The sequence below is a fragment of the Talpa europaea genome (assembly GCF_964194135.1).
Source record: "Talpa europaea genome assembly, chromosome: 4".
Lineage (NCBI taxonomy): Eukaryota > Metazoa > Chordata > Mammalia > Eulipotyphla > Talpidae > Talpa > Talpa europaea.
The window spans coordinates 15113662-15125785 of record NC_140070.1 but is presented as its reverse complement, the minus strand read 5'-3'; the positions used below and the strand labels follow the sequence as shown (position 1 = coordinate 15125785).

General features: G+C 39.9%; 1 protein-coding gene across 2 annotated transcripts in view; it reads left to right on the top strand.

Annotated features, from left to right (window-relative positions):
- Positions 1-4955: 4955 nt before the first annotated feature.
- Positions 4956-12124, top strand: part of PALLD (palladin, cytoskeletal associated protein) — a gene marked incomplete at both ends in the record, with an annotated part of 341943 nt that continues 334774 nt past the window's right edge. For both annotated transcript variants that reach the window (XM_084232237.1, XM_084232236.1), the window contains one exon: positions 4956-5866. In XM_084232237.1, coding sequence (XP_084088363.1) covers positions 4956-5866 — 911 coding nt within the window. The remainder of the gene's footprint in view (positions 5867-12124) is intronic.

The following is a 12124-nucleotide window of genomic DNA, read 5'->3' as shown; positions in this document are numbered from 1 at the left end:
AAGACAGCTATGAAAGCTTTTGAATTAGGTAACATAGAACCAATATCCTTCCAATGAAATGCTGAATGGGCTCTGGTGGACCTTTCAAGGTCATCTGATTCTAAAGTCTATGTCTTATTATATCTACTTTTTTTAAAAAGATTTATTTTTATACAAGAACCGGGGTACAGACCAGATGCGCGAAAGGGTGAGAGGATTCACTGGAGACAGAGCAGGAAACAGAACAGGCAGACTGATGAAACACACTGCCGTGGGGAGCAGCAGGCGAGACAAGAGAGGTCTGCTTCACCATGTGGGACCCTTGCCGGCCAGCCGGGATCGAAATGGCGCTGCAGAGGTTGCAGACAGCTTCACAGTGCGGTGTTCAACCACCTGCGCCTCCAGGGAGGCACTATGTCTTATTGTATCTAACTAGACAGTTTTAACATCATTAGAAATTTCATAGCAATGCAAATTACACTTGAAAATAGGTATACAAATGTAATTTTTTTCCAGTAGGAATGTTGTTATTACTCTGTGTAAATGATTCCAAAGGTTACATTTTATTGCTCTATAAATATTAACCAATTTTGAATCTATTGGCAAGTTCATTTCAGCATTCCTGACTGCCTCCATATGTGCCTGGTCTTCAGATCAGACTCCTTTGAAATGGTTGTTCATCTACTCTCACTAGTAGATTTGTTAAATAAAATCTTGGATATATGTTTATATTCAAGTACTCCAAATACACTGAAAACTTTTTTCTCCATATACGGACTACATTTGTATAATCGATGAGGAATCAGAATGGTTTCACCCTGGAGCACAGAGAGGACAGAGATGAATTAGAATAACATTTACATTGGTAGAGAGGGGGGTTGATAATGAGGTTGCTCTCATGGATTTGTGAGATTAACTTCGAAAAGAGTGGGAAATATGGTTTAGCAGATAGCTCAGGACCTCAATTCATGGACAACAAAATGACTATTTTTAGGATATGTAAGGTACAAGCCCACCATCCAGCTAACAATATGGTAGGTTATGTTGAACTATAGGATCCTTGATTATACATCTTGTGTTGAATTAACAGATTTCATGAATCACTGAATTCGATGTGGTGGTATGTATTTGAAGTGGATTTTTGAATTTCCTCTCAACCCTTGAGTAACGCTCTTTGAAATCAGAGACTCCCAAGGATCAAACAATGCCAGCTGGCTCCTTTTGGTCATAAGAGAGGAAAAAAATATTTCACTTAACAAAACAAAATATGAATTCTCTGAGCAGAATTGGCAGATGGAAAGCTGCTTCTAAATGAGCATCCCCATTCTGTCCTCACAAGGCACAAGCACCTGCTGGGGAATGAATGTCCCACCAAGCCTACTCCTGACCCAACTTCTAGGGTTGAACTTCACCAGCAATCTGCCTTAGGTGACTTGTAGAATCAATCTTGAGGCAAAGATAGCTTATGAAGTTTCCTCCCTCTATCTTTCCATGTACAGCTTATAAAAAAACAACAGTGCATTCAGAGAGTAACAGGAGCATCATTGCTGCACTATATTTATTGCAAAATACAGTGCAATTTAAATTATTGTCCGATTAATCGCACCTTCTATGCAATGCACGTGATATTCCCATCTTAATGTCCTCACCAAGGCACACAGTTCTCTTGCGTGGCCTTGAAGGTTAGATTAAGCTACCATGGCAAACAGATCCTTTTCACTTTCCTTTGATACCCTATCAGGTTTTCTATTGTCTCCTTCTTGAATGTAAAACCTGACTGAATCATGAGCCAGCAAATTTTAGTCCCTGGTGAAATCCATCCTTCCGCTTGTTTTTGTGTGGCCTGCAAACTAGGAATACTTTTCACTTTTTTTTAACTGTTGTAAAGGAAGAAATCAAATTCAAAAGTAGAATAATATTTTGACACATGAAAGTTACATAAAATTCAAATATCCATGAATAGAGTTTTATTGGCAAACAGCCACGCTCATTCATTTATGTATTCTCCATGGTTGGTTTCATACTACAATGGCAGAGTTGAGAAATTATGACAGAGATAGTTGGACCCACAACGTCGAAAATATTTACTTCCTGGCCATTTCTGGAAAAGCTTTGCCGCTCCCCATTCCAGATCACAACTGTACCTCTATCAACTGAAGCATAATAAGTGACTAATGAACATGGCAGATACAAGGAAAGGATGATGCAATAATATTTAAAATACTGGGCCTCCCCTGGTGGCACAGGCGGTTGAGCGCAGCACTGTGAAGCTGTCCACAGCCTCTGCAGCACCGGTTCGATCCCGGCTGGCCGGCAGGGGTCCCACATGGCATGGCAGACCTCTCTTGTCTCGCCTGCTGCTCCGCTTAGCAGTGTATTTCGTTAATCTGCCTGTTCTGCTCCCCGGTCTGTCTCTGGTGAATCCTCTCACCCTCCCACGCATCTGGCCTGTACACTGGTTCTTGTACAAATAAATAAATAAATAAATCTTTAAAAAAAAGATTTAAAATACTGCTTTGAAAACCAAAAAACAAATGAAAATTGGAATTATAATGTATTTTGTGGCTTCAGGCAAGATGAGCAGACTTAGGATTAATGAAAATATCAATAAGCTACCTACCAGCCTATAACACTAATGAAATGACATTTTAAAGAGATATGAGTCAGGCATTTTCCCTGTGAGCATCTTTACCAAACTAATTTCTTCTCAAGCATTTTAGCAAAAATGAATAAGTGAATGACCATAAAGTAATTTTGCCATTAAAAAAAGGAAAAGGGTATTCATGCAGACATCATAATACATAGGAAATTAATATTAAGAAGACAATGTTCAAAATTTTTGTATTATTTTGTATACTTTTTAACAAATATATTGCAAACAATACAAACACATTTAAAAATTGCCTTGTGTAAAGTTAGGTTGAATAGTACTATACTAGAAAATGATAACATATTTGCAAAGAGTTGGTTTCATATTTTTCCAATGAAGAAATTACATGAACTGACAACTTGCTTAAATACACCAGAATCCATAGAACCCTTCTTGCATTCTAAGTTTAATGATTTCAGACTCTTATATTTAGGCCAAAATGAAAGCTATTACCCTTTCTACTCCCCAAAACATATTCTTATGTGTATAAAACAACTTTCTCCAAAGTATTCTTTTTAAAAAAAATATTTTATTTTGTATGATAATTCTTACATCATTTTTCATTTTTGCACAACATATGCATTTTCATTTTGGTTATATTCCCCATAGAATTGCACCCCCCTTATTTTGACCCTAATCCTTCTTCTCCCCACCCCCTCTAGTCTGTAAGCCTAACTATAATAAAGAAAAAATCAAAATCTCCAAAGTATTCTTAATAAGCCTAGGCTTACTTTATGTTTCTGGAATGAAAACACAGGACACTTTACAGGTTATTCCATTTGTGACTCTTCTGAATATCTCTCCTGCTTAAAAATGCTTAAGGTTACTTCCAAATCATGAGTGCATAATATATTTAGCATTTAAAATGTGTATGAAAAAAATCATTATTGTACTGATATTTTAGAGGACCATTTTCATGGTGTGCACATGATTATGTTCCTAGCAGGGTGAAAACAATAAACATGAAAAAACCATGAAAACAATAAACAAGGGCAGTGGAAAGCAGCCAACTGGTTGACTCATAAGTGGAGGAAAGAAACCCAACTGTCGCACTTAACTTGTTTCTCTTTTATGGCAAAATTGCTTTATGGCCAATTTGTCGTGGAGCAAACGTGGCGAAGTTGCTCATGGTGAAGCTACAAGGCCTAGTACAATAAGTCCTCACCTCAATCGTCTATAGGGGCTTGGAAACTGACTTTGAACCAGATGTCAAGGAAGGGAAGCAGGTTTTTGTATCACGTCATCTGGTTCAGTGTAAACCGGTCATTTTTTTCTCATTAACGTGAAGCCAGGTCTACCATAGGGTAGTCGATGTCAAATTGCCACGGCTTAATTTTGCTCACAAAAACATCACCAAACTTCTATGTAAAGACCCCAGAAGCTTCTAATATTCATGTATTCGTTTATTCCAGTTCACAGTGGGTCTCTCGCTCTCTCTCACACGTCATGCTGACAAAACGCACACTCACATCTTAAGAATGTGGCAGGAACTGGGGGCCTCCCTGGTGGTGCAAGGGGTTAAGCACTGTACTATGAAGCAATCCGCAGCCTCTGCAGCACGAGTTCGATCCACGGCAGGCCAGGGAGCAACCCACATGGTGCGGCAGACCTCTCCTGACTCTCCCACTGCCCTCCTCAGCAGTGTATTTCGTCAGTCTGCCTGTTCTGTTGCCCACTCTGTCTCTGGTGAATCCTCTCACACACCCCCATTTCTGGCCTGTACCCCAGCTCTTGTATGCATAAATAAATAAATCTTAAAAAAAAAAAAAAGAATGTGGCAGGAAACACATAGAAAACCCACGCAGGCATGGGAAGGACATGCACCCTCCACACAGTCGGTGGACCCAGCCAGGAGTCAAGATTGCTTTCCTCCTCATTAGCATTGTAACGAAATCTCATGGATCAAAAGGATGTCCGGGGCACGGGTGTGCTGTAGGGAGGCTGCAGACGCCAGCGAGCCCTGCCACACCCACAGAGCTGACTGCGGCATGGCCTCTAGAATGATTCCCTGATGGTGAGCAGGATATTTGATATCCCCTCGCAGGACAAATGTCAAAGTGATAAGCACATGTATACTTGTTGTTTCTTCCAATGTATAGAACAGAAAAAAAAAATTTTTTTAAAAGTATATTTATTTTCCTTAATGTTTCACCTAACTTTGGAACTGTAGTTTTGTAATAAAACACACACACACACACACACACACATCATTACAACTAATGGCAATTTCATCTATGTTGATTTTCAGAGCACAAGAAAAAGCTGGTTTCCAGTGCCTCCGGCCTTCCTGCTGAAAGCAGACAGAGTGTATGAGGACCACTCAAATATGTCAGAGACTTCCTCCCATGATTCCTTCTACGATTCCCTATCAGACATGCAGGAAGAAAGCAAGACTGCTGACTTCCCGGAGCTATCTGCTTTTCTTAGTCAGGAAGAGATAAACAAGAGTCTTGACCTGGCCCGGAGGGCTATAGTCAACTCTGAGACAGAAGAATGTGACTCTGAAAAGGAGATCTCGCAGATTTTCAACACCTCTCCTGGAAACCTCTGTGAAAATCCTTCCTGTCTGGAGACTATATCAGGTGAGCCAGCCTCCACAGAGGGGCCTCCAGAGAGCAGGCCAAGCCTGGGGCTGCCTCTGCCCCATGAACCAACAGACAGTCTCCCTTCACCTGTTTCGAAGAGGAAAGCCACCCTGTCCCCGCTGCTGGCCAGCCCCAGTTATATCCGGAGCCTCCGAAAGACTGAGAAACATGGTGCAAAAACCCCTGACGCAAACATGAGGCCCAAGTCAGCCTCTCCAGGGAAGGCAGGCCCCCAGAGCGAGCTGTGTGACAAGACAGCTAATATCATTGAGGAGCTGACATCCATCTTTAGAGAAGCAGCAAAGCCCAGAAACAGAAGCCCCAATGGAGAATCCTCTTCCCCCGATAGCGGGTACCTGTCTCCCAAAAATCAGCCATCAGCCCTGATGAGTGCCTCAGCCAGCCAGAGCCCCATGGAAGACCAGCAGGAGATGGAAGCAGAGGTCAAGCCCCCTGAGGCCAGGCCTGGCTACCAGGCTAGCCAGGAGGTGGCTGCTCCAGACAACAGCATCTCAAACCCACAACCCCAGAATGTATCCCACCTTCTCTCACCTCCTCGATTCATCCAGAAGCTGAGGAGTCAAGAAGTGGAAGAAGGAAGTAGAGTCTATTTGGAGTGCAGAGTCACTGGAAACCCACCACCTCGAGTCAGGTAAGACATTTTAATGCTGACTATCAAGTGACTTGTTGTGATTTGAGGTTTTAACTTTGGGAGGCAAAGAAATTTCCTTCTATATAGTTTGCTTGCTGAGGTCTGCAGTAGTGTTTACAAATATCTGCAAGGCAAAAGGCATGTCAGAGTTGTAAGTGTGAGGGGTTGCAGTGGCACTGGCAGGTCTGTCTGTGGTCATGGGCCCTGTGCTCCTGACTTAGGGGAGGACAAAGGGGCTGTTGTATAGGGCTCTGCAGTTAATAGCTGCCCCAGGGAACTTCAAAGGGGAAACTGGGGCCTCCCTGGTTAAGACACAACCTATGAAGATATCGCCGCACGAGTTGGATCCCTGGCTGGCCAGGGAGCAACCCACATGGTGCAGCAGACCTCTCCTGATTCGCCTGCTGCTCCCCTCAGCAGTGTACTTTGGTCAATCTGCCTTTTCTGTTCCTCACTCTGTCTCTGTTGAATCTTGTCTCACCTCCCTCCCCACACCTCTGGCCTGTACTCCAGTTCTGGTATGCATAAATAAATAAATCTTTAAAAAGAAAAAAACAAAGGGAAAACTGATTTGTTTAAAGTGGTCTGAGAAGTGTGTGCATTGTTTGAACTTAAGTTGCTGCCAATGATTGAAAGTTCCTAAAGCTAGTAGTTGTCTGTCAGAACAGAGACAAAAGGTATGGTGCACAACGTAGGTCCCAGTAGATCATCTTGCCTAATACATGGAGTAAGTGGGCACATTTCACTCAGATGCTTCTGTGTGAGGCAACCACAGAAGGAAGAACGTTAGCAACAAATAAAGAGAAACCAAACTGGGGGTGCTACAGACCTGCTGAGTGGGTCATCTGGTGGTTCTGGCTGCTGGAGCAAAAACACAGCAAAAAACAATAATAATAACAAGTAGGTGAGTGTGCTGTAACACTTTTTCACTGCAGGATTTATACCTTGTGTTTTTTAACAACTGTGCACCTAATCAAATTACTTTGTGGCTCAGTCTACAGAATGAGAATTACAACATAATCTACTTAATTCTATTTTAAGGTGACTAAATAAAATATGAGCAAAAAGCAGTACCTTGGAGAAGATACAATAGACTTTCTTTAGCAGTTCTTGTCTTTCAAGACTGTGTGTCTATGCAGACGTCTGTTCAAAACTGCAGCTTTCCTGCCCTTCTGTGTCTATGCAGACGTTTCTCTTCCCATTTTTTTCCCTTTCCTCAGTAATTTTCCATGTGCTGATGAAAAAAAAAGAATAGATTTTCTTTATATAAATCCAGGAGTTGCTTTCAGTGGGTTTTACAGGAAGGTAGATGCAGGTGTATGGAATTAAGATCATTTATAATAGGCTTTAGTACTATTCAAAATAAAATTATGTGAGATATATATATATATTGAAATATAAAACTGTGCACCTGAAATATATGTTAAAAAAAAGTTCTCACTTGAAACCCAGTGTCATATACCTGTAACTGCTGCCTTAATATTACCTATTATTTTTATTATTTCTCATTTCTTAATTTCATATGTCAAAATGAAAAGAACATCTCAATCAGGATTATACTAGAAAAAATAAACCATTCATTTATTTCAAAAGTTTTGTTTCTATTAAGATTAATTTTACCTTAATTGTGTAAGTATAAAAAAGTATATCCAAAATTATGAAATCTGCAAACTATGAGACATCATTGGCTAAAAAAGGCAACAATGGTACTTTCTTATTAACCTAGCACTTTACAAATCACAAGCTTTACCTCTCACCCTACATCCACTATTACCTTTTCCTGGAGTGGGTTTCTTGATTTGAGTCTTTGCTCACAAACATGAAGTAAGCAATAGAACTACTGACTGAAAAGTGTTGTCATTAGAAGCATGGAAGTAGGGTTTTTTTCCAATTAATTTTTTCAGCTAATTCACCTTGAGTCAGTTCTTACAGTAATTTTAGTATCTTTCTCCTAGAAACTAACAGCAGGGGGCAGTAAAAGTGTTCATTTAAAATAGGCTAATATTTGCATATATCATTTTCATTAAGAATTTTTCTTACTGTTTTGCCTATGATAGAAATTAAATTGAGTATTTCTTTTGGATTCTACTTAGATTTTATTAACCCACTAATCTTGCAAACAAATAATTCTGTATTAAAAATACATTCAAATAAATAAAAAATATATTCACGTTACTCAACAGTTCCACAGGTTTTCATACTACACATGGCTCCATTTATGCTTACCTTCAAAATCGGCCCCTTCCAGATTTATTACTGTGGCAGGTAAGTACACTCACTCTTTCAATCCATTTAATCAAAGGATTAATTCCCATGAGTAGGCCATAATTATCGTGTTAAAGTTTACTTAAGCATTTGGTAATTTGAGGGCCATCAAATTCATGCTTCTGCCTCTTTTCTTTTTATAGGAGGAAGGCCCATTAATTTAGTAGCTACGGAATTATTGTTTTTAACTAGTTTCCTCTTATCATCTCTCACTCTACCAAAGCCTGTGGCCATGCTCATTAGCCATTACAACTTATGCCCTTCTGGAGTAAATAAGTCTTTGGTGAGAATGTGCCATTGTTTAAATTGGCTGGGTTTTTATTTATTTATTTATTTATTTATTATCTTTTCAAGGTTTTTTTGATGGGCAGAGTCTAAGTATTGAGTTTTCTTACTTTCTGTCATAAAGATCTTGGCTAGCACATCAAAAATTTAACAACATTGTTCCTTTTCCACATGACACAAAGGATAGTCTAAGGAGAAAATCTTTAAGAAGTTTTGTGTAAGGAAGAAAATCTTTAATAGAGTTCCCTGTACTGATGAGTCTTTGACCCTAGCTCAGATTGTGTCAGTACAGGGGACTCAGAACCCAGATATCAGACAAATCTATTGTTTGGTGGGCTCATTCCTAAGGTCCCAGGAGCAGGTGCAGAGCAAGGGGAGAATAAGGGATTGGAGCAAACAGTAAGCAGAAGTCCATAGACACCGACTGGTAAACCAAGAGATACTTCTGTTGAGAAATAAGCTGCACTAGGAGGAGAGTAAGGGGTGATGTAAGGAGTTTGCAGTCCCCAGTGGTAATATTGAGACTTACTTTAAACGAATGCCCCACAGAAAATTATGGCAGCCGGTGTCAGGTGCCAAATACAGGGTCTGGAAGCATGGGGAGAAAATTCTACGCTTGAGGAGTTTAATTAAGGAGCAGGCAATGCTACTGGTCCAAAGGCTCAGATATGTTTAAATGAGGCAGGACTTTAGTGACTAAACTTGTCCTGGGTCCTGGACAGGAAAAAAATTGCTACACGGACATGGCTGGGCTATTAAACTGCTGGCCTGAAACTCCTTATTTTGGCCTAGATAGAAACCACTTGGTTTGGGAACCTGGGCTTACTGAAACTTACAGATGCAGATAAAATAGACCCAACTACAGGAAGGGGAAGATTGATGGAAATAGTAGGATACAAGCCAGACCATCCATTTCAAGGCATCTCTACTTTATATACAACATCGTCACCCGCCCACAAATAAAACTGGCACAAATACCAGTTATAACCACAAATAGGACTGAAAAAATTCTGTTTTCTTCTTCTATTCTTGCATAATTCCAACAAAACCTCAGCAAAAGAGAGGAAAGTTGATGGAAGAAAAGCTTTAACAATAATTGAAGTCATGTATGATTTAGATACCACTCATATTACATGCTAATTATTTGGTAATCATTTTGTTTTTTTATTTTTTAAAGATTTATTTATTTTTATTTATTTATTTATACATGCACTGGGTACAGTCAGAAGCGCGGGAGGGTGAGAGAATCTACCAGAGCCAGAGCGGGGAGCAGAGCAGGCAGAGGACCGAAGTACACTGCTGAGGGGAGCAGCGGGCGGCAGGCGAGGTCTGCGCGCCAAGCGGGACCCTCCTCCAGTGGCCGGGGAGCAGCCGGGGATCGAACCAGTGCTGCAGAGGCTGCGGGAAGCTTCGCAACAAAGCGCTCAACCGCTGTGCCACTGGGGAGGCCCTGGTAATCATTTTAATTATTAAAGTCAGAATTCATGTTTTTCTGATTGTGTCCTAATGCAATTCTCACGACACTATAAAGAAATGGTCCCTTTTCATCAGTTTCCCTTTTCTCCCTATCCTCAACTTTCATGAGTTGGCAAAAAATGCATGAAAAATAATAGAGAAAAAAATAATCTCTAATATTATAATAATGAAGCTTTATATTTTCACTTTCAGCTCTTTTTAAAATGTTGTTATGACAACTATCTGTTTGAAGCCATTTCATTGTAAGAGAACTAAGATGGAAAGCTGTGAAATTATCTGCCTAGTAACAAAAAGTAATTAATTATAGAAACTGAACTATGACACAGGTCTCCTGATTGCTGATTATGTACTCCAGTGATTCGTGAGAAGATTTAACCTCTGTCACTGCTGTTTATCTAGTTTTGCAAAGCTTACTGACAAGCTCCAGAAATGCAGATGAGTAGAACTGCCAACTTTAAAAATCTCCTATACTGGGCTTCACATTCCAGACATCTTTAAAGAAAATGGTATCCTGACAGTTTGTATAATGCATTTCTATATTAAAAAAAAAAAAAAAACAGGGCAGCAGATATGAACAGACAGTTCACTAAAGAGGATATCCAGAAGGCCAAAAGACATATGAAAACATGTTTATCATCACTCCTAATAAGTGAGATGCATATTAAAATGTTGCATAAGAATGACCCATCTCTAAAAGGTCCCGACAAGTGCTGGAGAGGATATGGAGAAAAAGGAATCCTGTTACATTGCTGGTGAGAATGTGAACTGGTGAAACCATGTGGAAAGCAATCTGGATTTACCTTAAAAAATTAAAAATAGAGGGCCTCCCCGGTGGCGCAGCGGTTGAGCGCTGGGTTGCGAAGCTTCCCGCAGCCTCTTCAGCGCCGGTTCGATCCCCGGCTGCTCCCCGGCCACTGGAGGAGGGTCCCACATGGCGCGCAGACCTCTCCTGCCGCCCGCTGCTCCCCTCAGCAGTGTACTTCGGTCCTTCTGCCTGCTCTGCTCCCCGCTCTGGCTCTGGTGAATTCTCTCACCCTCCCGCGCTTCTGACTGTACCCAGTGCTTGTATAAATAATAAATAAATAAATCTTAAAAAAAAAAAACGTTAAAAAAATTAAAAATAGAAATACTATATAATGCAGGTATCCCAACCTTGGGCATATATCCATGAATATGAAACCATCAATAACAACCAAAAAAAAACCTCACCATATATTCTAAAATATTCACAGCAGTGTTATTTACAATTGCAAGGACATGGAAGCAGCATAAATCTCCTTCAGTGGATGAATGGATCAAAAAGATGTGATTCATACATACCATGGAATATTATATAGCCACAAGGATGAAGTGCAGCCATTTTCAACAAAATGGAGGGAATTTGGGAAAATAGTTATATGCAGCAAAGTAAAAATGATAAAAACAAATATTGGCCATTCATATAGCAGATAATTCACAATGTAAAAACACTTTCAGAAACTACTGGACATAAACAAACATTCTGAGGGCTCTGAGGTTAAGAGAGAGCAGGGAGGGAAACAGACAGGAGACACAAGAAATGGGGGATAGGGAACATAGCTGTTCATGGTTATTCTTTTTTTCAGTAAGTTAATACCGCAAAGTAAACCATAAACATAAACCAAAGTTTGTGTTTATAATCAAAACCCAGCACCTCCACTGTCTCCAATTAGTTTACATTTGCAAGACTTTGATCATCTTTAGAAGCCAAAACAAGATTAGCCTCATCAAATCTATGCAACACTGACTACAGAAATTTACATCTCCTCAAAAAAAAATAAATAAATAAGCCTCTACTCACTTTTCTTATGAGGGTGTAAGTATGTAGAATATTCCATTTATTGACTGCTCTGGTTTGGGTAAATGTGGCAACAGTATCACCAGCCAGTAGGTTATGAATATGCAGAGCTTGTAAAGCATATACGGGATCCAGATGACTTAGTCCAAGGGTATCGTTTTTGTTAAAGATGACACTTAAAAAATTAAGTTTTTGTCAAAATGAGACATCAGATAGTGCATAGAGTTAATCAGATAGTCAGATAGAGTTAATCATTATGAAAAGTTCAGTACAAGTATTACTACTGCAACATCAAATGTGAAAAGGCACCATGTGAGGCACAATTTTGTGATGCACAATAAAATTGAAGATGTACATAGACTAAATTTTGTGTAATATCCAGTTATCTACTTGACATAACTCTACATGGACAACTA